The sequence below is a fragment of the Pristis pectinata genome, chromosome 1 (assembly GCF_009764475.1).
Source record: "Pristis pectinata isolate sPriPec2 chromosome 1, sPriPec2.1.pri, whole genome shotgun sequence".
Lineage (NCBI taxonomy): Eukaryota > Metazoa > Chordata > Chondrichthyes > Rhinopristiformes > Pristidae > Pristis > Pristis pectinata.
Genome location: NC_067405.1, coordinates 29,811,068 through 29,838,004, shown reverse-complemented (window position 1 = coordinate 29,838,004; position 26,937 = coordinate 29,811,068). Strand labels below are relative to the sequence as shown.

Here is a 26,937-nt window from a genome sequence, read left to right as displayed (position 1 = left end):
TAATGAACTACATCCAGTTCCCGATGTAGAGACATTTTAAATAGTTTTAACAACATCCAAGTATTTTGCGGCTATAAAATTGCATTTTCACTTTCTGCTTTTAGCAGGCCACTTCTATATATTTGCATAATAAACCTTAAAAGACATAATCATAAGCATAATGTCATTTTAATTCATGCAATCTGCAATAAAAAGAATAAAACACGATCTATGCCAAAGTAATACTGCAATGATGATAGCTCATTTGAGTATGTAAATTAACGTTATTGAAAATATGCAATGATATAAATACAATTACAGGTACTTTGGTTTCAAAGTATAATTGAACAAAAAGAATATTAAAATATTATAACTAAAGACAAGTCTATGAACATTTTCAGGAATCTTTCCACACTGTAAATCCCACATGTAACATGCTTGCATGATAACTTAAAAAAATAAAGATTGTGAAGCTATATTTTTAATATGACTACATTACTTTTCCCTTGTACTTTCACCTTATCTTTCAATATTTCAAATAATCCTAAAGCTTATATAAATAAGGTGTTTTTCTTCTTTAAGTCGATGTTTTTCATTTAAAGTAAGTTAACATTCCACAAGTAAAATTATTTATGTAGGACAAATTCACCTTGTAACAGCTTTCATTTCTTAAATATGCTGTTGTATCAATTTATTTAAAGAATTAATTACTAGTCCTTTTAAAAGTGGAAAGTCATGAAAAGTCAAAAGGAAGTTTTTTTCCCATTAGTTACTGAAAATGCAATAAAATTTTGATCATTGTATGCTGCAGCAATCATAATCCTCAATATTTTAGCCCTGTGGTACCACCTTGGCATTCAGAATCCATTTTTAACCTTTTGAATGATATCAAAAGATGCTTGGATGTCTGGAAAATGAATACCATTATTCAGTCGTAGCCTATATGCCTGGAAGGGAAACTAAATGTACTACTGAAGAAATTGAGAGAAATCTAGATCGATATCTTGCACTGCCCAATGACAGCTCTGCTATTCTAAGAAGTGTCTTGACCAAAGTGTTAGAGAACAATATGAATAGAAATTGACAGCTCAACTTTTACATTTTGCCAGCAGATTTAGATTGAAGGCTTTGTGACAAGATTGCATATTAAGCTTTGAAATACTCATTTCTCTCTGTCGAAACAGTTAAACCATTGCTGATTTCCTTTCCAGTGCTAGTTGATTTCAATGAGCTCACTAATTACAATGTTCAAGCTCATAGCTAAGAAAATAATGGAATGTTCTTGAGATACAATTTATCTAATTTTGAGAAAGGAGTTATCAGAAAGGGGGTGTACCAGAGACCTCAAAACTTTCCAAGAAAGATGGAAGAGAAAATTTGTTGGCAAATGTTAGGCAATACTAAGTCAATATTAATGAGTGAAAATTAACTGGGATACTATCAGTATAAAAAGGTAAGGATGGCACAAAATTCCAAAACTGTATTCAGGAGAATGTTTCAGCCAGTAGGCAGGAATTCAAACAAAGGGGCTTGATAGGGAGGGGAGTGGGTGGGAGGTGGTGATGTCAGGATGGCAGTTCTGGATTCAGCTTTTGGGAATGAAACTGACAGATAAAGCAATTATTAATGAGGGTGCACCTTTATGCTTATGACCATAGAAGTTAGATTTAACATTGCTGTGGAAAAGAATAAAGGTAGGAGTGGAGGCTCTAAATCAGGGTAAAGCCTATTTTACAAAATTGGACTAGAAGCAGCTACTTGGTGATTAATTTGTCTTGGAGCAAAAGAAGGCATTCAAGGAGATTTCAGGGGTTTAGAATAAATATAGTCCCATAAAGAAAAGTCTAGAGACCACTGGTTCACAAGGTGCACAGAAGATAAAGCAAAAAAGCAAAGTTTATATCAGCTCCCATCAGGATCAAGTTCCAAGAAAACATGTGGAAATAGTTCTGTTACTTGACATTTACCCACCTTTGCAAACAAATTGCATCAGGAGGAATTGATGTCCAACTGCATGTTACATAAAGTTACTCTGATAAAAAGCACACCTTACACGCGATGGTGTCACTGTTCTCCAGGCAATCACAAGAAAATAGGAGCAGGAGTAGGTCACCAGGCTCCTCAAGTGTGCCCTGCCTTTCAATATGATCATGGTAGTGTACCGGTTAGTGCAATGCTATTACAACACCAGCGACCCGGCTTCAATTCCCGCCGCTGTCTGTAAGGACTGTGTGCATCCTCCCGGTGTCTGCGTGGGTTTCCTCTGGGTGCTCCGGTTTCCTCCCACATTCCAAAGATGTATGGGTTAGGAAGTTTTGGGCATGCTATGTTGGCACCGGAAGCGTAGCGACACTTGTGGGCTGCCCCCAGAACACTCTACGCAAAAGATGCATTTCACTGTGTGTTTCGATGTACATGTGACTAACAAAGATACCTCATCAGGTTCTTAATGAATAATTTGTGACTATCTTCACAAAAGTAGATGATGCCAATATTGCTATTGCGATAATTCAGGAAGAAGATTGTGAAACTTTAGATAAGCAAACCAAAGTAAGTGAGAAAATATGAAGGGATTTAGCATCTTTGAAAGTTGATCAATTACCAGGCCTATTAAATATATTCCAGCTTGGTAAAAGAAACAAGGGCCCTGACCATCATTCTTCAGCCTATCTTGGCTATAGAAATGGTGCCAGAGTATTGAAGGGCTACTACAGGTGTACCATTGTTTAAAAGAGAGAAAGGAGGAATCATGTCATTATAGGCCAGTCAGTTTCAATTTGATGGTGGGCATATTATTGGAATCATTTCTGAAGGACAGTATAAACCTCCATCTACACAGGCACAGGTTAATCAGGGAAAGTCAGTATGGATTTGTTAAGGGAAGTTCATGCCTGACCAGCATGACGTGGATGCTGCTAATAAGGTCAGCATTTTATTGCCCATCCCTCATTGCCCTGTGAATTGAATGCCTTGCTAGACCAATTCAGAAACTAGTAGATAGGTCAGGAGTAATGGGTAGGCAGAGCCAGGCTAGACAAGGATGGCAGAATCATTTCCCAGAAGGGCATCAGTAAATTAGATGGGTTTCCATGACAAGCCAATAGTTGCCAATTCCAGTTTACTTTCCAGTGCTTTAACAATTTGAATTTTAAATTTCCCACCTACCATAATGGGATTCACATACATCAAGAAGTTAATAGCCCAAACATCTGGATACTAGTTCAGAAATTTGATTACTATGCTCTTCATTTCACTATATATATGCACAGACAGTTGTCAATAGAACAATTTTGTTTCTGTATTACAAAGGCTGTTATAAACTCTTTTCAATCGAGAAATATATGGAAAAGAAATGATAATACATTTTCTTTCAGTAGACCTGAAGTAGAAATTGTGAAATAGAAATATATGAGAGTCAGTTTTCCACATCAAAAAACTGCCCCAAGACATTTCTCCAACTGCAACTCTCCCTCACTTTTGATATAGCTTCATCACCAGACCAAATTGGCTTCAGTCTTAGCTAAGTCCCAATTTAGGCTTAATGGATAGCAGGGTGCAGCGGTATTAAGATCACAAGATCACAAGATAAGGGAGCAGAAGCAGGCCATTCGGCCCATCGAGTCTGCTCCAAGGAAAAGGGAAAAAGAAATGGGGTGGGAAAAAAAGAGAAAAAAAAACTATTCTAATCCCATTTGCCAGCCTTATCCCCATATCCCTTGATACCCTGACTATTTAGATATCTGTCTATCTCCTCCTTGAATACCCCCACTGATCTGGCCTCCACTGCTGTGCGTGGCAAGGAGTTCCACAATTTCACCACCCTCTGGGTAAAGAAACTTCTCCTCATCTCTGTCTTGAAACTGTACCCTCTAATTCTAAGATTGTGCCCTCTGGTCCTGGACACGCCCACCAAGGGAAACAGCCTAGCCACATCTACTCTATCCTTACCTGTCAACATTTTAAATGTCGCTACGAGGTCCCCTCTCATCCTTCTGTACTCCAGCGAGTACAGTCCAAGAGCCGACAAACGCTCATCATACTTAAGCCCTTTCATTCCTGGAATCATTCTCGTAAATCTCCTCTGAACCCTCTCCAACGTCAGCACATCCTTCCTAAGATGTGGGGCCCAAAACTGCGCACAGTATTCCAAATGAGGCCTCACTAGCGCCCCGTAGAGCCTCATCAACACTTCCTTACTTTTATACACTATACCTCTCGAGATGAATGCCAACATAGCATTCGCTTTCTTAACCACCGATCCAACCTGGTGGTTAACTTTTAAGGTATCTTGTATGAGTACCCCCAAGTCCCTTTGTACTACCGCACTATCAATCTTCTCTCCTTCTAGATAATAATCTACCCGCTTATTTCTACTTCCAAAGTGTACAACTGCACATTTCTCAACATTGAATCTCATCTGCCATTTCCTTGCCCATTCTCCTAAACTGTCTAGGTCCCTCTGCATTCTTTCTATTTCCTCTATGCTCCCTACTCCTCCACTTATCTTGGTGTCATCCGCAAACTTAGCCACACAACCATTTATTCCATCATCCAAATCATTGATGTACAAGGTAAAAAGGAGAGGCCCCAACACCGACCCCTGCGGCACACCACTAGTAACCGGTAACCAACCAGAACGAGATCCTTTTATTTCCACCCTTTGCTTCCTGCCAACCAGCCAATTCTCCACCCATTTTGCTACCCTGCCCATAATTCCATGACCTCTCATCTTATTAATCAGTCTCTTGTGAGGCACCTTATCGAAGGCCTTTTGAAAGTCTAAATACACAACGTCTACCGCCTCTCCCTTATCCACCCTACCTGTGATTTCTTCAAAAAACTCCAATAGGTTGGTCAGACAGGACCTCCCCTTCACAAAACCATGTTGACTAGGTCCTATCTTGCCTTGCGCCTCTAGGTATTCGGTAACCTCCTCCTTGAGGATAGACTCCAATAATTTTCCCACCACTGACGTCAGACTAATAGGTCTGTAATTGCCTTTGTGCTGCCTCCCACCTTTCTTATACAACGGAACTACATTCGCTACCCTCCAGTCCTCCGGAACCATGCCAGAATCTATCGATTCCTGAAAAATAATCGCCAATGCCTCCGCTATCTCCACAGCCACCTCCTTCAGAACCCGGGGATGCACCTCATCCGGTCCGGGAGACTTATCAGCCTTAAGCCCCTTTAGTTTTCCAAGCACCTTCTCCCTATTAATCTCAATTGAACTCAGCTCCAATTCGTGAGACTCCTGACTAACGGGCACATTGCTTATGTCCTCCACGGTGAAGACAGATGCAAAATATTCATTCAATTCCCTTGCCATCTCACTATCATCCATTATAATACCTCCTGCACTGTTATCAATTGGTCCTATGTCAACCCGTGTCTCTCTTCTATTCCTTATGTATTTAAAAAAACTCTTAGAATCCTTCCGAATGTTGTCCGCCAGCTTCCTTTCGTAACTCATCTTTGCTTTCCTAATGACCTTCTTAGTTTCTCTCTGCAGATTTTTAAAATCGTTCCAATCTTCTGTTTTCCCACTAATTTTTGCTACTTTGTACGCCGCCCCTTTTGCTTTTATTTTATCCTTCACCTCCCTTGTTATCCACATCTGTGCCTTTTTTCCATTCAAAACCTTCTTTTTTCTTGGAATATATCTGTCCTGCATTGTCCTTATTTCCTGTAGAAATTTCTTCCATTTTTCCTCTGCTGTCCCTCCAGCTAACTTACTCCTCCAATCAATTTGGGCCAACTCATCTCTCATACCTTTGTAATTTCCCTTATTCCACTGAAATATCGATACACCAGTTATCAGCTTCTCCTTCTCAAACTTGAAACTAAACTCAATCATATTGTGATCACTTGTTCCCAGTGGTTCCTTTACCTTTAGTTCCCTAATCACCTCGGGTTCACTACACAGCACCCAATCCAAAACAGCCGATCCCCTGGTGGGCTCCTCAATAAGTTGCTCCAGAAAAACATCCCTTAGACATTCCACAAACTCACTCTCCTGAGTACTACCGCCTTGCTGCATTTCCCAGTCCACCTTCATGTTAAAATCCCCCATAATTATCTTCACATTGTCACTCTGACATGCTTTTTCTATCTCAATCTGCAACTTATGGTCCACTTCCTGACTGCTGTTCGGGGGCCTATATATGACTGCTATTATTGTTCTTTTACCCTTGCTATTTCTCAGCTCCACCCATAAGGATTCCACCTCCTCTGACCCAATGTCCTTCCTTTCTATCGATTTTATATCGCTACTAACCATCATGGCCACACCTCCCCCTCTGCCTACCCTCCTATCCTTCCTATATACTGTATACCCCTTGACATTCAGTTCCCAATCACATCCATCATGAAGCCACGACTCAGTGATTGCAACAGATTAGTGATCAACAGTAATTACATTATATTAATTAGCCAATTCAAATCCTCTTGTGCACCTGTGAGCCTTCACATCACTTACATTGAGTCACCTGCATCAATATTGGCATTATCACAGAATTATACAATATTGCTTATTGAAAATGTTTAATTTATTCTAAGTAATGTTTGATATTATATTGAAATTAAATGATTGAACATCTAGAGCAATTTCAAAAGTGTCCACAATCTTACATAGAAAATGTGAAACTTTACCATTGAATGCTATCCTTCTGCAACTTCAGTACAGGGTGTTTTTCCCTGTCACTGACGTTGACCAGCATTTTTGGGATCATTCTCATTGCTATAACCTGAGCAGATTCTCCTTGATAACGTAACATGATTTGTGAGAAAGGGAAATGGAAAATCCCTGTTGGAGTCAGATTGGGATTGCTTAGCTCCATGGCAACATTATTAGCAAATATGCCACTATTCTCTTATAGACTGACCTATTATGTAGAAGCACAAACATATTAAATTTTTTCTTTACATTTTTTTATTTACAGCGTGGTTTGGAGAAAAAAGGGCGCAGAATTTCATGAAAAGAACACCTCTCCAACTGTTAAGCACGGGGGTGGATCAATCATGCTTTGGGTTTGTGTTGCAGCCAGTGGCACAGGGAACATTTCACTGGTAGAGGGAAGAATGAATTCAATTAAACACCAGCAAATTCTGGAAGCAAACATCATACTGTCTGTAAAAAAGCCGAAGATGAAAAGAGGATGGCTTCTACAACAGGATAACGATCCTAACCACACCTCAAAATCCACAATGGACTACCTCAAGAGGCACAAGCTGAAGGTTTTGCCATGGCCCTCGCAGTCCCCTGACTTAAACATCATCGAAAATCTGTGGCTAGAGCACAAATGAGCAGTGCATGCAAGACGGCCCAAGAATCTCACAGAACTAGAAGCCTTTTGCAAGGAAGAATGTGTGAAAATCCCCCAAACAAGAATTTAAAGACTCTTAGCTGGCTACAGAAAGTGTTTGCAAGCTGTGATACTTGCCAAAGGGGGTGTTACTAAGTACTGACAATGCAGTGTGCCCAAACTTTTGCTTGGGGCCCTTTTCCTTTTTTGTTATTTTAGAACTGTAAAAGATGGAAATAAAAAAGTAATCTTGCTTAAAATATTAAAGAAATGTGTCGTCTTTAACTTTATGCCTTTTGGAAATCAGGTCATCTTTTACTCGCTTAGCTATTCACAGCAACAGAAATTTTGACCAGGGATGCCCAAATTTTTGCATGCCACTGTATGTCATGAATATTTAATGAATATTTGGCATCAATGCAGAAAAAGTAAAATGGGAGGATACTGGATAATACATTTTATATTCTTTTAGTAGATTTGTGTAATTCTTATTTCACAATCTCAGCAAAGTGAATAGAGATTCTGTCAATAGTGAAACTGGCCTGAGAGGGAGAACTAAGGACGCTGAGCCTAAAAGATACAGTTGCATGCCTAAAGCTCCTGGAAAGAACAAATAATGCAATAGCCAAAAATGGACATGATTATTACTTATTTCAGGCTCCAGTGAGTTGAAATGGCAAATCTCTAATGACCTCATTCTACTAACTATAATTTTGCATTACCTACAGGCTCCCTTAGTCTAATCTCCCCAGTCATTTTAATTCCATAGCACCTAACCAGATAGTCTGTAATGTAATTTCCTTTGCAATGTGTTCTGATTATACAGCTGCTGAAGTATTTGAAATAGGTTTACAATAGAATGCACATGGCCCAACTGAATTTGATTGCAATATTTTAAATTGTGTTGGCTATTAAAATACAGGTAAATGAAGCATACAAAATGTGACAGCAGTGAATGTTTGACTCACATGAGGAATCATTATATCATTTACCTAGGGTAACGCTCAAAGGATTTTCATTTTTCTTATTTAGTTTAATTGCACACTGCATTTCTATCAGGAATATTTTAAAATAATCATTGCTTTTCATGGGTGAGTGTAATATTTAATGAACTTAGTTTAATTTTTTAAACAAAATAATTGTTATGTTTTTTTTAATTCAAACCAGTTAGTGTGATAACAATTAGTTATTTTGTTCATTTGGTTGGTTACACATTTAACCTCTAACTTTATATGACTTTAAGAAGAATATGCTGTATTGGTATTGGATCTGATCAGAATTGGTCTGGCACTGACTTTTGAACTGCACTGGAGTACTGTGAATGGTGCTTGCAGCTGAATGATTTCTTTCAAATTGTCCTTTTGCTGAATTTAGCTTAGGCCTCAGATCACTAAGAAGTGCAGTGCAAAGTAAATATTTTTCCAACTTTCCTTCCATTTTCTCTCCCATATTTATAAGATTATGCAATCTGGAAAATTCAAAGGAGAGGAGGTTGTTGACTGTTAAACTCTGCCCCGGACCTCACTTGAGATCGTTTGATAAAGTTTGCACAGACATACCTTCATTCATATGTGGTACATCTCCAGGGCCCTTTATCAAAGATCCCAGAAGCATTGGAATAACTGGCCAGCTTTGGAGGGATCACTGCCTCTGTAAATAGATTCTGGTTGTTGAAGCAGTCATTGTCACCTCCCTCATTGCGATCCAAGACCTGTCCCTACCTTGATCTAAGAAATTCGTGGAACCCTGTTGGTACAAGGATGTACCTCAAAGTCAGGCCACCAGTTCTTTGCCTTTAGCCTCAAGATTTTAATATTGTTCACTTGATGCATCATGATATCCTGAACAAACTATAATCATTTTCTGTTTGTGGCTCAAAAAGTTAATAATGAACTAGAGCAATTTTTAATGTCCTCTCGTAATACGCAACATTGATTAATGTGTGAAATTTCTTTGCCATTTATACAGACTGCAATCAGTGGAGAGATGATAGATGTGGGGATAGGCAGAGTGTCCTGGGTGACGTGACAGAACAATAGAACAGTAATGTTTGATTTTAACTTTCCCAGGGTACACTGGAGTAAAGGTAATGCATGTGTCAAAGTGGAAAAAGCCTTTCAGAATGCAGTCAGCATTGCTTCTTAGATCAATATGTATCTAATGCAAGAATGAAGCATTACTCTAGTTTCTTCTGGGAAATAGAATGGGGCAAATGGTTGATGTCAGACCAGGAAAACAATTGGAAAACAGTGACCATAGTATAGTTAGGTTCGATATAAGAATAGAAAAGGATAATTAAGAGTAAAAGATAAGGCTGCAGGACTGGGGAAAAAATCAAGTTCAGCAAGATAAAAAGGCAACAGACCTTAATTAAGTGAGTGGAAAAGTTAGCAAACAGGTCAACAGAACAGCAGTGAGAAAATGTGAAATACGAGATGGATGAAGTACAAAATAGATTCCTGTAAATTGAAAAGAATGGGTATGAAAGAATAGAATTCCAATGGTAAATGGAGATTAAAACTAAATGGAAGTTATTAGTCATTTGGAGAGGTAAACAACAATATAAATTAGCAGCACTTTAATTAAAAGTCAGCAAAGAAGGGTTACCTTTAGATAACAGCTAATATTCACATGCAAATTAAGCTAGAAAACCAGTAAAAACTGATCACAACTTCAAAGGAGCTAACAGCTCAAACATGGACCTGAAAGCATGCATAAGGTGTGAAGACCTTGAGAAAGATACTGGAAACTTGCAATTAAAGTTCAAACAGTACATTCCAATGAAACTCCACACAGCTCACATTAATGGACAAATTAAACTGCTAGTAGTTCATATTTGTTAAAATTGTAATGGCCCAATGACTGTGGCTGGTGATTTCAAAAGGAACAGCCAGTACAAAGATACAAAATCAAGCTGATTCACTGTACGTCCAAGACGAGCTGAGTGACAAAATATTACATCTGTTACTCCTCTCTGCCTCTGGATTCCGTGCGGAGTTCAGTGGCAGAGCTGGAGGTACTGGGGAATCAGTCTCAGTTATATGGCAATTCCTGACCTGGAGATTAGGAAGAAAAATTTAAGTCCAGTTAATTATTTTATTTAATTTATCTTGATAAATGTAATAATTGTTTTTGGTGATTTTTTATCTTTTTAATTACTTACTAAATCATGCAAAGTAATTTTAATTTCATGAAAGTTTCCAAATATCTATGAGAACAATATGGTTTTCTTGACTTAAGACCACCGACATTCCAATATTTTTCCTCTGGTGAATAAGACTTTCATAATATTTTGCAGTAACAATGTACAGCGTGTGTCAGAAAGATGGAAACTGGGAGAATGGGAGTCAGTTCCAGAACTGAGGAAAAGAACTTTGAGATAGTTTTGAAAGGAAGGGCATAGGTGAGAAGATGTAGAAAGCTTTGCTGCTAATTTCAGAGGACAATGGTATGATAGCTAAATGAACAGCTTATACAAATGAGCAGAGGAGAGGGTTGGTGTGAATATGTAAAGCTCAAAACTAAACTATCATTACTAAGGAAAATCATGAGAAATTTTGAATATACAGGAGTAAAATGGACTATGATAATGAGCTGAATATAACAGAAATTTTATGTGGATTAAAATAATAAAAGATTATAGAGGGTAGAAGCATCAGGAATGAAGGAAAGCAGTATACTTGTGAAGAATAGAAGTTCAAATAAGATATTATATTTTCTTTTACAAGTTATGGTGGAAATATGTATGTGGGTGAACTCAAAGATGGTATGAACCAATTAATACAAAAAATAAAATAAGGAACTATATGGAGAAAGCTAGTAGTATATTAGGAGATAAAGTCATTGGGCTCTAATTATGTGTACCTTAAATCACTGAAATGAATCAGAGAGAGGTGGTAATAAAGAATCTATTCAAATTTGAGATTTATCTTCAAAGTATAAATGGTATTTGAAGGTAAAGAGTAGCCAATATGCCATCTTGGTTCACAAAGGAGAAAGATACACTGAGTAACTGATGAATATTTATTGATCAATGGCAGCAAACATGAATTTGCTAAGGACAGGTCATGCTTGATGTACTTTGACAAATAGGATAGGTAAAGAGAATGCAATAGAGATAGTGGATTTGATACGATGTCTCATAAGAAGCCTAGCAGAAAAATTCAAATGCATGGTATATGAGGAAACGTATAAATGTGGATAGAAATTTATTGACAGATAGAAAATGAAGAATTAGTAGTTTTGATCAAACTGCAAGGGTGTAGAGGGTGTTGGTTGTATATCTTAGGAGTTGTATAGCAGATCTGAACATTAAGGGAGAAGTATAATATCAAAATATGCTAACAAAAGTAAAATTTGCCAAAGAATGAAGACTTAGGACTTTATCCATAAGATATGGACGCATGGAGTTGGGGCTAATGTATTAGCATGGATAGAGAATTTGTTAACCAATAGAAGGCAGAGATTTGGAATAAATGGGTGTTTCTCTGGTTGGCAATCAGTGGTGAGCGGGGTGCTGCCGGGGTCGGTGCTGGACCGCAACTGTTCACGATATAATTAACTATTTGGAAGTGGGGACCATGTGTAGGGTATCTAAGTTTGTTTAGGACACTAAATTGAGTGGAAAAGCAAATCGTGCAGAGGATGCGGAGAGTCTGCAGTTTAAGTGAGTGGGCAAGGGTCTGGCAGGTGGAGTACAATGTTGGTAAATGTGAGGTCATCCATTTTGGAAGGAAAAATAGAAGATCAGATTATTATTTAAATGGTGAAAGATTGCAGCATGCTGTTGTGCAGAGGGACTTGGGAGTGCTTGTGCATGAATTGCAAAAGGTTAGTTTGCAGGTGCAACAGGTTATCAAGAATGTTGGCCTTCATTGCTGGAGGGATTCAATTTAAGAGTAGGGAGGCTATGCTGCAACTGTACAGGGCACTGGTGAGGCAGCACCTTGAGGACTGCGTGCAGTTCTGGTCTCCTTACTTGAGGAAAGATGTACTGGCTTTGGGGGCTGTGCAGAGGAGGTTCACCACGTTGATTCCGGAGATGAAGGGGTTAGCCTATGAGGAGAGATTGAGTCGCTGGGACTATAGTCGCCGGAATTCAGAAGATTGAGAGGGGATCTTATAGAAACATATAAAATTATGAAAGGTATGGTTAAGATAGAGGCAGAAAGGTTGTTTCCACAAGTAGGTGACACTAGAACTAGGGGACGTAGCCTCAAGATTCAGGGGAATAGATTTAGGATAGAGATGACGAGAAACTGCTTTTCCCAGAGAGAGGTGAATCTGTGGAATTCTCTACCCAGTAGAGGCTACCTCATTAAGTATATTTAAGACACATTTAGATAGATTTTTGCATTGGGGAATTAAGGGCTATGGGGAAAAGGTAGGTAGGTGGATCTGAGTCCATGGCCAGATTAGCCATGGTCTTATTGAATGGCAGAGCAGGCTCGATGGGCCAGATGGTCTACTCCTGCTCCTATTTCTTATGTTCTTATGTTCTAAGGAAGATATAGAAATGTTACTGTAGTAGGGATTAGGTGTAAAGTGCAAACTATTATGGACAAGTGTGAGAAAATGCTTTTAGGTGCAAAAATAAAGAATGAGGATCATTCAAAATGAAATTATTCATTTAAAGTCTTTCACCATTACATTATATTCCTGCCAATAAAGTGCAGTCATTATCATAATGTTGGAATTGCAGCAATCAATTTATCCACAAAAATATTCCATAAACAGTAATCTAGTTTAATGTATCATTCTAAAGATAGCAACACTGATGGTCCCGTGCTTTCTCAGTACTATATCACAGTGTAGACTTAGATTTTGTGCTCAGTTCTTTGAAAATGGTTTTGCACTCACAACATTCTGACTCAAAGGAAAGAGTGCTTCCTTCTGAGACAAAATGAACACACTAATGGAAAATTACTTCAGAATGTAGAGAGAATTTAAAGCACACATCAAAAACTTTTTGTAGGTAAATACAGAGAAACAGTTGACTGCAATTTCTATTTATAAATAGGGGGATAGAAAAGGCTAAAGCCAAGCTGTTGGGTTTAAAAAAGAACTACCACTGAATATGGCAGTGAAATATAAGGGTGAGTGATGTGTTATGAAGGCAGACTGTGAAGAATTTTGATATTACGATTTAATATAATTGAATTGAGGTTTTCAGCTAATTAATTGAAATAAAATCTGGAGGCTTAAGTCTGAATATAGTTACTGCACATACTCACTGCCTAAAAGAGCAAAACACCCTCAATATAAGCAATATTTGAGCCTGAAGTCCTTTACCACCGGTTCAAGAACAGCTACTTTCCTACAACCATCAGGTTCTTGAACCGACCTGCACAACCCTAACCCTTCCTCAGCAACGGAACACTACGGACCACCCTTTGCACAACCATGGACATCTCTGATTGTGTCATGATTTTGCACTAAGGTCATGTTTTTGCACTTCTTTTTTTCCCTTTCTCTTCAATATCTTGTATAATTCATGTATAATTTATTTATAATTTATTTTGTGTGTGTTGTATGTACCCATGTGCCTGTGATGCTGCAGCAAGCAAGTTTTTCATTGAAGCTGTACCTCACCATACATGTGCACAAGACAATAAACTCGATTTGACTTGACTTGGAAGTGTATTTGAGGACCCATGAGTTGTAGAGCTGGAACAAATGTTACAAAATAGGATTAGGTTGGAGAGCTCTTTTTTGACAGGCATGGAGACAATTGCCAAAGGAATCAATCATGGTTCAATAAGAAGTGTAGAAGGCATTTCAAGAGGAGCCTCAGGTGTACCAGAGGTGAGGTGCCGATCTGGTGAAGGTGCAGCACAGCTCTACATGCATTCTAAACAGCAATAACGCAACTATGTGATTGAATGACCAATGGAACAAATCAGAGCACTGCAGTCCAACACTAGATAGAGCCAAGGACATGGGGCCAGACAATATCCCACTTATAGTGCAGAGGACCAGAGCGACATCCCTATCAACCTGTTTTGGAAAAAATTGCCCAGGTATGTCCTGTTCACAAAAAGCATGACAAATCCAATCCAGACAGTTACTGCCCAGTCAGCAGCCAACCAGTGGAAGTTATCACTAACAGTGCTAGGAAATGGCACTTATTCAATAGCAATATGCTCACTGATGCCAGGCTTAGGTTTCAACAGAACCACTCTGCTCCTCATATCATCAAAGCCTTGGTCCCAAGAGCTGAATTTCAAAGGCAATGTGAGAGTGACTCCCCTTGAAAAATGCCCCAGTGTTTGAAGTCATACCAAGAACAAAGAAGGGTGACAGTCAATTATCCCAGCCCCAGGACATCACTGCAGAAATTCCTTAGTGTGGTGTCCTTGGCTTAGCCATCTTCAGCTGCTCCATCAATCACCTTCCTTACAAGGTCAGAATTAGGAATATTTGCTGATGATTGCACAATATTCAAATCTATTGTTAACTCCTCAATATATGTAGCAGTCTACAACTGCATGCAGAAAAGCCTTCAGAATTGGGCTGATGTGTCAAGTAACAGTAGTGCCACAGAAGTGTCAGACAATGACCATCTCCAAGAAGAGAGTCTGACCACATAAACTTGACATCCAATGACATTGCTGAGTCAACATCCTGGAGTTACTGTTTACTGGAACTAAGGTGGTCCAGCTATGTACCTATTGCAAGTGAAGCTGAGGGCCTGAGTATCTTCTGGTTAGTGACTCATTACTTGACAGCCTATAAACTTTTCACTATCTGCAGGGCAAGAATTAGGCCTGAGATAAAATATTGTCCATGTGCTCGATGTGCATTTCCAACAATACTCAAGAAGCTCAACACCATCCAAGAAAAAAAACAGCCCAATTGATGGTTGAGAAACAAAGAACTGCAGATGCTGGAATCTAGATGAAAAACACGATGATGCTGGAGGAACTCAGCAGGCCAGGCAGCATCTGTGGAGAAAAGCAGGCGATCAACGTTTCTGGTCAGGACCCTTCCTCAGGACTGAAGATAGTAAAAGGGGAAGCCTAATATATAGGAGGGAAAAGCAGAGCAGTGATAAGTGGACAAAAGAGGGGAGGCAGGGTGGGCACAGGGTGGTGATAGGTAGATGCAGGTAAAAGATAGTGATAGGAAGGTGAGGGGGAGGAGGGGAGAGCAGATCCACTGGGGAATGGGTCAAAGGTAAGAAGAGAAAGTGAAAAAAAGGTAGAAAACAAAGAGGCTAAGAAAGGGAAGAAGAGAAGAAGCGTGGTGGGGGCAGAGGGGTTGTGGGAAAGGGGGGTGGGGATTACCTAAGTGGGAAAATTCAATGTTCATGCCGTTAGGCTGCAGGTTCCAAGACGGAAAATGAGGTGCTGTTCCTCCAGTTTGCGCTTGGAATTCTCCTGGCAGTGCAGGAGGCCGAGGACTGACATATCTGTGATAGTGTGGGAGGGGGAGTTGAAGTGACTGGCAACATGGAGATGCAGATCACGGTTATGGACAGAGTGCAGGTGTTCTGCGAAATGGTCACCTAGTCTGCGTTTGGTCTCACCAATGTAGAGGAGGCCACTTGATTGTTACCCTATTCACCATCCTAAGTATTCATTTCTTCCACCAAAGGCATACAGTGGCGCAAGAGCGTGTACCACTGATGAAGTACATTGCAGTACTTGACCAGGTTACTCCGACAGCATCTCCCAAAGCATGTGATTTCTACCACAAGGACAAAGGCTTCAGGCGCATGGGAACACAATCACCTGCATGTTCCCGTCCAAGGTACACACTATCCTGGATTATATCACCGTTCCTTCATCATTTGTGGATTTAAATCCTGGAAGCCCCTCCCCAATAGCACTGTAGGAGTACCTTCTGCAGAAAAATGATGGGGTTTGGGAATGGCAAATAAATGTTAGCTTTTCCAGCAAAATCCAAATCTCAATAAACAAATGAATAAGTAAAAAAGAGAGACACAAGATGTTGGAATCTTCAGCAATGCACAAAATGCTGGAGGAACTGAGCTAGTCAGGCAGCATCAATGAACAGAAATGGACAATTGACATTTCAGGTCAAGACCCTCCATTTGTACTGGCCATCATGCCATCATAATGATCAGTCCACATGAAGGGTCTCACCCCAAAAAGTCGACTATCCATTTCCTCCACCATTTTTTGTGTTGAATAAATGATAACACTCTGTAAAGACAGAAAGTGGCTGTCAGTTAAGCCTGTACTTAGCGAGCATGAGAGGGAATTTTATCATAAGCCATAAATTGGCATTGGTTTTGACTTATTATTGTCACATGTTCCGAGAGTTTTGTAAGCCATCCACACATATCATTCCAAAACACAAGTATATTGAGGTAGCATTTCTAATGGGACCAGATATACTAGATACAGGGAGGATTTCCCAATGGCTGGACAGTCCAGAATCAGGGGTCACAACCTCAGAATACAGGGTATGCCATTTGAAATCGAGATCAGGAGAAATTTCTCCACCCATAGGATGGTGAATCTATGGAATTCTCTACTGCAGAAGACAGGGCAGGCCAAGTCATTAAATATGTTCAAAAAGGGGGTATATATATATCTCTTAATGCTAAAGGTATTAAGGAATATAGGGAGAAGGCAAGAAGTGGATCATCAGCCATGATCTTATTAAATGGTAGGGCAGCCCTGAAGGGCCCAATAGCCAGCTATTACTCCTATTTTCTCTGGTTTTTCTTTGCCAAGTACAAAGGGAAGACCTAGAATCACTTGCAGCATTTATTTCAATAAACATGTTGACTATGTCACAAGGTGGTTCCTGTCAAGTTTACAAGAGATTAATGGTATAAGGAAATTCAAAAATCCTTTTATGGTGAGATGGTGATTATGACAATAGAATAGGAGGGAGAATAACAGCTAGAATATCTATTTGTAGTCACAGTTTGTACTTCACAAAATGTGGCCACCACAAATAAATTTCTATGACATAAATAAGTCAATAAATTTTGAACCTATTGCATTTTTCCCATTGAGTTTCTTCTTCACTGCAAAGAAGGAGAATGAGATGTCTTTCCCGCAATATATGTCAGTCAGTTGTATGAGAAAAATATGCTCCTTGACTTTACACTTTGTAAAACACAAACCCCCAGGTACAATAAAAATCTCTACTGTCATGTTCTGAAAAATTGAAACTGACTCAGAGGAGAATGTTTGAGATTATTTATTTTTATGTATGCAAGACATTTTTATTTAGTTAATATCTTGTTGTTGAAAGTGAATATCTTGAACATAATTTGTTATAAGCTTTTTATTTTTATTCTGCAAAGAGCTCAAGGTTACCAAATGAAGGAATAGAATTGAAAGCAATTATTTAACCTTTTACCCCCATCATTTCCAGAATTAAGCTACAAATTACAATAAACTCACTTAAGTTCCATTACTGTAAATTATTTCCACTATCTTTGTTTCAAAGTTGGAATGAAGTTAACTAGTGCATGTACTAATTTATCAAAATAATCATCCTATATTCAACCAGAACTTCACTAATTGGTTTGCTAATAACACATTAAAAATATAAACATCAAATGTGTTTAAAAGATGTAAATCAAGAAGGGGAGCAATAAAACTGTCTAATATTTGCATTTCTGCCCTAATTTTACTGTCAGTGCCAGGTGTTTATTGCATTTACATCCGTGCACAGACTTTCTGCAGGCTTTTACATTAGGCTTTGTGACAATTAAAAGAGAACCAAATGAATGCACAGTCTAGAACACACATGGAATCCCCAGGAAACATAATATAGAATGATTCAATTAATATAAATCATGCACAGAAAGCAAACTAAAGAGAAGGAAAGCAGGATGTGTTAGGGAAAAAGAGAAAAGGCAAAAAATAATGAAAAATTAGTTATTCAATTTTTGGAACTCTCCAACAAAAAATTAAACTTGAAGGAGCAAGGGGTCACATTTGTGAACGTTAATTTTCGGTAGCAAAGAGGTTGTTTGGCAATAATTAAGACATTACGACATTTCCTTTAAATTAGCACTTGAATGAGCAAGACCTACTTTTTCTGCTACAATTGTTATGTGCCTATTGGATAATTGGTAAATTGGTTTATTATTGTCACATGTACCAAGATACAGTGAAAAACTTGTCTTGCATACCATTCATATAGATGAATTAATTACAACAGTGCATTGAGGTAGTACAAGATAAAACAATAACAGAATGCAGAATAAAGTGTTACAGTTTCAGAGGAAGTGCAGTGCAGGCAGACAATAAGGTGCAAAGTCATAACCGGGTAGATTGTGAGGTCATGAGTCCATCTTTTTGTACAAGGGAACAGTTCAATAGTCTTATAGCAGTAGGATAGAAGCTGTCCTTGAGCCATTAGTCAAATTGCATGTCTCTTGGTGCAAAAGGGAATTGCTTCTCCTTTAGTTGGGTTCAAATCTAGACCAATGAAATAAAGTGCTTCGATGTGAAGTATTAATGTACAACATTCAAGAAGGTTTTGAAAACTATCAATTTCATTCATCACTCTAAACAAGAAGATTCGTTATGTACAAATTGTATATCTGGAATATTAACATATGCATTTTGGTGTAATCTCCTAAAAATCCCATAGTCAAAATCAAATAAATTAATGCCAAATTACATCCCACCTTCAAAATGAACGAAAGAAGAAATTCCTGATGATTCAGCCACTATTTACTTCAACTAATGTGCTAAATTTATAGCTATTTTGGCAGTACAATAACTCTAACAGACTAAGAACATAAAATCTCTGCATTTCATTTTTTTCTCATCTAAACAATGTGAAAGAGTCATTGAGATGTGTGTAATACTAATTACAAGTCAGGGTCAATCAATCCTGTAAGTTGCAAAGCTATCAAGTATTTGCACAATCTGCAGTATGTTAATTTTCTGAATAGCCATTTGAATCTGGAGAGGCTACTCTCAATGTAAACAGAATTGAATTGTAGAAGTCCCCCTTTTATTTAGTATCCTTTCTTGCACGACTTGAGAAATGTCAGTGTAAGTAATCCCAGTTTTGATTACATTTTATTTTTAACCAAAATTCAAAGCAAGATAAGAATCTTTATTACAAATACATTATGATTTTTTTCTACATAACTTTCTCCATAATCTTCCAATTGAAAAGAAAAATATAAAATGTAATCTCTGTTTTGATTTCATACTATCTACTAAAGAATGATGAGATTTTATTGACAACTAAAAGACAGTGAACTATGAGAAATGAATTTACTCTTGATTACATTTTTTACATGTGTTTATCATCTGAAAAATCTGAAACAAATGACTGCAATAAAATGTGATGTGGGATTCATCCCTTATATTGCTGCAATAATATATTTTAATATTTTATTAAGATTTGCAAGAAATCCTCAAAGAACTAACACATCTTTCCCATAACTCTGTTTAAATCCTTCAAAGCAAGGTGCATTCATATCAAGTATTAGTCTTAAGTATATTAAGTACCATAAATGTCAAGCCCAAAAACACATATCAGATCATTAATAAATATACCCTGGCAATTTTTATTTTTAAAAGAAGCAACAAGATTGGAGAATTTGCTGAACAAGTCAAGCATTCAAGCTACATATTATAAGAATGCCCAGCTATAAGTTAAAAGTATATATTATACGTGATTGTTTAGTCACTCAGCTGCTTCTCTGGCTTTCCCTGCACCCAATATCCTTTTTTTTACCTTTAAGTATGCTTAGGGTATCCTTGAATACTAGTCTTTCTCTGATTTTTCTCTGATTTGCATTCACCTTCCCCAAGTTTATCTTATTCATGAAACCAACTCCTAAATCTATTGGAATTACACACTGTTCATAATGTTTGTGTAATAGTTGACCTTGAGTTCGTTTCTGAACCAAAACCCCTACCAAATCTACCTTTGTCTACCTCCATAATGTTGCCTTACTCCACACCACCTCTGCTCATCTGTTGTCAAAACTCTCATGTTACATCTCGAATTGACTATACCAATGCAGTCCAGGCCAGCATCTCATCTTCCACCCTTATTAAATTAAGCGCACCCAAAGCTCTAATACCTGAGTCCTAACTTACACCAGATACCCCACCCTTCACCTTTCACCGCTGCTTTCATTCACCTATATTGAGTCCCAGTTCAGCCATGTCTCACTTCTCAATTTCCCATCCTTATTCTTCACCACATCCACAATATCCTCCTGCAGGACAATCCTCCGCACTCCAATTCTGGCCATTTGATCATCGGCGAACTTAATTGTTTGGCTGAGTTAATCAATTGGTTTAGTGCACTCAGCTGCTGAAGCCCTGAATGCTAAATATTTTTGCCTTTTTAAAAAAATATATTTTCTTTCAAAGGAAGTAAGAATATAAAATGAGGAAGTAATTTTATTGCATCTGTGATATTGTATAAATGGAAGGAATTATTGCTGCAAACTATCTCCCGTCTCCATTTTCACATCACTCTCGAAAGTACAAAATTGCAGTCATACTAAAAATCTCAGCCTATCTTCCCATGTAACTTCACAAATGGTTAACGTCATTAAAATAGTTCTGACCACAATTATGACATCATTACGATTGTGGCAAATCTACATTATCCTCACTGTCAGCCAGAGTTTGCCACTCCTCCATTATCCAGTTCTTACTTTATACAATCGCTTATCAAATTGTAACCAGAGCATTTCAGGCTTCTTCTCCAGTCCTCGCTTTTCCTGTACTTCCTGAGTCACTTGCTTCAAAGATTTATTTCTGGAGCCTCACTTCCCTTCCTTATTAAAATGCTGTCAATTGGTGATAATATCCATTGACTTTTATCACATCCCATTTACACTGACAGTGTCCAATATTAACTCTATGCCATTTCAGTTGACCCTCCATTCTCTTATTGCATGTACAATCTTGATTCAACAGTGTCAAGCTATCACCTTAAGTCCTTACCACAACTTCCTTGCCACTATTTCCACTCCTTTTCCCCTCCATTTCTTCAGGCAGTGACAGCTTTGGCATTTTGTTCAACTCTGAGCCTGAACTTCCAATTCTGTATGCTCACCACCATAAAGCCACCTGCTTCTATTCACATTACATTGTGTACCTCTGTACCTACCTCATCTCACCTTCCGCTGAAACCTTCATCTGCACCTTTGTCACTTTTGGTCTCAACGGTTCAACTTTCTCCTGGCTGTCCTCAATTAATTTTAGCTAATCTGGAGTTCTACAATCTGTATTATATACAACATGATATTTTGGGCAGTCATATTCTTATGCCTGCTGATGTATATTGTTTTCAGATTGTTGTCCCCTAAACCTCACACTCTTGTTTAATGTCTTTGATGGTCTCATCACACTCCAATCCTACAACTTGTTCCTCTACCTCTGTTCCTTCAATTGAATTTATATTGCCTTCACCTTCACCAGGTGACCAGAGTCTTCAATTGTCTGTGTTCCAAGGTCCAGAAATCATTCTATCAAGCTTTCTTTCCTGTTCCCCAAGATTCCCTGTAATAAGCTTTTAGTTATCCTCTTTACTTTTTTCTTTGGGGGTATAGGCTTAAAATTAGAGTTACGTCACTGAGAGGTTGTGTCACAAAACACTTCTCCAAACAAAAGTATGAATCTGACTCTGGCTGTCACCCAAAGGTGTTGAATCTGCAACAATGAAAATGTTAAAAATGAGACTGAAATTTTTTTTTAATAGCTGAGGGCTTTAATAGGCAAGTAAGTAGATTTAATGAACCAGTGATCCATTGGAGTGCCAGAACAGACTTGATGGGCAAAACGTCCTTTTGCTGTCCCTATATTTCCAGCTTGGCATCCATTTATTCTGATCATTCCTTTTGTGATGTGCTTCAGGAAGGTTGAACTAAATCAAAGACCAGAAGCAGAGGGTGCTTGAACTCCCTTCTGACAAGTGGGCTTGTAATAACTATAGGAAGATTCGGTGTCCATGCATCAAACTCTCCTCCCATGTCACTGTCAAGAATTACTGATTCCCTGAAGTTCTCTCACCATATTTCACCTGAAAAGATGTTGGATGGCCTAAATAAATCCAGGTTATTTTTATCAGGGAGATAATCTTTCACCCTGTCGAATCTTTATCTGGAGTACATTAACATGAGCGTTTACTATGGAAAAAATAACCAAAATTACTCATGGTGTTCTCATTTACCTGCTGCCTCAATGGGTAAGAGAAAGTAAATCTGACTTTCCACAAATACACCACTATTACACTTGGCAAGTTATTTATGTAAAACATCTTCTGTTCTTCAGTGTAAGGACAATTTCTCAGTCCCCATGCCCTATTCGTTGAAGATAATTTTTACATCTTCCTGTCCACAGATACAGGAGCCATTTACAATGGTCTAAGGTGTAGCTCCAGGTCAGTTCTGAATCCTCATTTTCTGTTAGTAATCAATTATGTGGTGATTGCTTAACGCATTAATCACACATCTGAATTTCAACAATACTATGAGTAAGATTTAACACAACTTCTTCAATCCAGAGCTGAATAAAAATTATTGTTTGCACTAGGAAGAGCTGAGTTAAACAAATAATAAATGGCCTTATGACAATTCAATGATATTATTAGAAGTGCCACTGCAATAACTATTTATTGGAGTAAACAGATGGAATTGTCCTCTGTGCTCTGAAGTTAAAAAAATGTGAAACTACTACAATTATGGTCATTACTGTCCATCTGAATTTCTAATTTTCTGAGCTAAATGCCTATCTTCTCTTCAATATGTAACACAGGAACAAGTACTTGGCCTTTCAGATACCTGTCCTCTTTAATAGGATGTCTTTTGTCTTCCAAAGGAAAAGGATGAAGTATCTGAACTGAACAGTCAAATTGATTTCTTGCTTGCCCAACCATCAGGACCTCAAAATCATGCTTAACGCCAACTCCCTCCAGGCAGTGGAGCAATAGTGTCAATGCACAATACTTAATGAAGACAGGGCACATTAGAAACAAAGGGACAGATTCTGCATTGAAATTAATACAGGAAAATATGTAAAGGTAAGTTTTCTCCTAGTCAAAGTATATGCACTTAGCTAACTGTAACATATATTGTGCTTAATAATGTGACAAAATATTCCAAGGTACTTCACAAAACAGTTGTTTGAAAAAAATAGTAATGAAGCACATAAAGCATTAGGGGCAGTTAGGATTTTAAGGAGCAACCTAAAGGTGCAAAGAGATGCAAGAAATTTAGAGAAAATTAAGAATTCCAGAGTTAAAACTCAGCCAGCATGGCTCCAGATGGTAAAACAATGATGGAAAGGACAATACTGGAGGAACACAGAAGGTTTGCAGGAAATTACTTGCATTATGATAGGTGTGGATATAGAATGATTCAAAAACACTGAGAGCTTTACAATCCAGGCATTTCCAGAGTGGGAGACAATGCAGGTCTTCAAGCATAGGAGATTTGGTATGAGTTAGAAACTGGACAGCAGAACCTTGGTTGAACTCAGGGAAAATGGAAAATGGGCTGAAGGTGGGAAGATACAGGCTGGAGAACAGTGTGTGGGCTGGATAAACTTATTAGTAAATCATTTAACCTGAATTTGCAAAAGCATATAGTCATACTTGTGCAACACACAAAGCTCTGGAGGAACTCAGCGAGTCAAGCAGCATCTATGGAGGGAAATGGACAGTCAACATTTTGGTTTGAGACCCTTCACCTGGACTGCTGTGTCTCCTGTAGTCATACTCGTGGTTAACAAGGCATATTTCAATCAACATTTTGCCACAGTTTCCCTAAAGATTCTCAGAATCTTAATCTGAAGTTGTCATAGTGAGGTATGCTTATTATAGTAGAAAATTAAACCAGAGAGTGTTTCATCATGACTACTGAATTGTAAGTACGGTCACACATTCTAGTTGTCTTATGTATTCAAATCACAAAATGCAATTAAAGAAGTTGGTATTGAGGCAAGCATACATTAGCAAACATATTCATCCTCATAATGTGTTTCTAGAATGACACACTAAGGTTACATTTCATGACATAAATTTCCTTTTTCTCCTGAAGTAATTTCCTCCATTGACCAAGTATTTGAAAACCACAATATAATCTGAGAAGTTAATCAGGATATTTAATTTTATTTGTATTTGATCCTTCTGTTGATCAGTTGATTCTTTGCATAATTTTTATTGCATCCCATTTAATAACATTATGTATAAAGGCTGACAATGAAAGGATAAAAGACACATTTATGAAAGCTTTTTGATTGCTACAAAAATGGATTGCACTATGAATTAATGTGAAAATTTTCATCATTATAAATTGTTATCTAATTCAATGTGGTTTAATATAAAGTCTTTTGAAAGACAACTAATAATTAAGCAGGAGAATACTGACAGACAAAGATACTGACGTAAATACACAAACCTGTAGAAGTGAGTCAGAAGCCAGGCGAACTCTCTGCTGAAATAGAACATTCAATGTGCGATTCTGCTGCTCAAGATCAAAAACCCTAGTGCGCAGTTTCAGGCACTCTTCTCTTAAATCCTGTGAGTGTAAAATGTATTGTGATGAAAAATTACAGAAATATTATCAAAGCTTGTGATTAATATGTTACGCTTTTCAGCTGATCAATATTGAAGAATGATAAGTGAATACCGGTTCAATTAAGTGTTCCATGTTTTTGCTATATTTCACATTTGAATAATAATCTGTAATCTGGATCCCTTTCATCTCTGTTCCCCAGACTGAGCTTTTTGCTCTACAGTGTAGTTTCCAGCAACTAATGTTTTACTTCATTTAGGGGCTTTAAAAAGAAAAACCTTACTTTTGGAGAGAAGCTGGATCAGTCTGCGTGATGTATTCTATATTAATATTAGTCATCAATATGAAGAGATAAAATTAATCAAGTCTATTGTTTTAGACAGATGGATAAAAGAAGAAAATAGATAATTCTAAAACTGAGTTTTGATTTAAATTAATCTAGAGAATTAAGCCATCAACATATATTGCTTAAATTTGACAGGTTAATTGCTGCCTTCATGTTCATTTAATTGAGAAGACCTTCCCAAAAAGGCTAAAATCATAGGAACATATAGTCCAGACAAAAGTACATAATGACTAATTATTTTTAAACTAGTAAAAATGTTGTATTGCAAAGTTTCTTAATTCTTATACAAGAAAATATTTAAAATGTTTTGATTCCATTTTCCTTTCTCTTTTACTTATTTTTATTTTATGTCAAATCAGTGTTAGATGAGTGAGTGCTGGTGCAACTCGCCCTCTCGTGTTGAAGTGTCACACTGTTTCTCAATTCCTTCTTAAGCAATTCTGAATAATATCATAAATGACCATACATACCAGCATTGAACTGTCATGTTGCCAATCCAGACAATGTACTTAAAGTGCAGGCAATCCAGATGGACCATTATTTGCAATAAAGAATCTTACTCAACTCAAGAAATTATTGTGACTGCTTTTGTGATTGTAGGGGGTCTTGTTGGGATAATGACATGATCACTATCATGCAATGTAAAAGAGATGTTCATCACATCATTTGTTCTCAAGCCTCACTTTAACTCCCTATCACATAATGCACTACTAATGTAAATTATGAGCTACTCCTATACAGTTTGTAGATCCACCATTTAATCTTCTGTATGTTGACTACTAAAGTATATGTAGGGAATTAGTAAAGAGGCTCACCTTTTGAGTAAGCAATGCCTGAACAACTTGATTAGCCACCTATGAAGAACACACAAAAAGGTTTTTAGCAATAATATTATCACAATGCCCCAAAACCCAACATAATCCCCATACTAAGTGGCATACAAACTCTTTTAATAGACTTCTAACAGTAGTTTGCTTTTGGTTAAATCCTTGCCATCATAGCAGGCTTTGCTTTCTCTTCCTGGGATGAAGTTGAAATAGGGAATTCAAGATTAATTTAGTTATTCAGAGTCATTAGAAGTTAGAACGCCCTACCAGGCAGTGTTGCTTTGTTCAAAGGAAAGCTGTATTGGCACACAAGGGAAGTGAATAGAAAAATCTGGTGATGAAGTCAGATTAAGAGGGTAGAGACTTGAGTGAAGTACTTGTATATATCCGTTGATCTGAGTGGCCCATTAATATAACTTATATGTTATATTTGGCCGTCTTACTACAGCTCACAAACCTCCTGCCTGTCTCTTTTAATTCTATTAATTCCATGCACGTGGAAGATATCATAATGAAATGGGTATTATATTAATAATTGTTTATTTTGAAATGAACATTTTGTTTTGTTTCCAGAAAAGAAATTTACCAATTGGCAATGTAAAACAAATTAAAATTTTATATGTTTCTGGGGAGCAGTATTAAGGAATGGTAAGTGAACACAAATTAAATTAGAGCAGCCAGTTTTTGTTATACTTTGAACAGTAATCTGTAACTGGGTGTCCTTTATATCTAACCCCCAACTGGGCTATTGATCTCCAATATGCCTTCTATCTACTGTTGTTTCACTTCTCCATGGAAGGGTTTTAAACAGAACAGCTTCTTATTCTGGGGAGGAGCTAGAATCAATTTGCATAATGTAATCCATATCAATATTAAGCATCATTATAAAGAGATTAAATTAATCAAGACCATTATTTTGACAGAAAGGTGGTGCATAAACTCAGAGCACAACAGGGCTAACAAATAACTCTAAAACTGAGGTATTTAATT

The 26,937-nt window shown here is 37.7% G+C and overlaps 1 protein-coding gene across 4 annotated transcripts in view; it reads right to left on the bottom strand.

Annotated features, from left to right (window-relative positions):
- nckap5l (NCK-associated protein 5-like) overlaps nucleotides 1-26,937 on the bottom strand; it is a 368,519-nt gene that overhangs the window by 115,386 nt on the left and 226,196 nt on the right. For all 4 annotated transcript variants that reach the window (XM_052032844.1, XM_052033103.1, XM_052032935.1 and 1 more), the window contains 2 exons: nucleotides 25,936-25,974; nucleotides 24,658-24,777 (listed from right to left, as the gene is read on the bottom strand). In XM_052032844.1, the coding sequence (XP_051888804.1) occupies nucleotides 24,658-24,777; nucleotides 25,936-25,974 (159 nt within the window). The remainder of the gene's footprint in view (nucleotides 1-24,657; nucleotides 24,778-25,935; nucleotides 25,975-26,937) is intronic.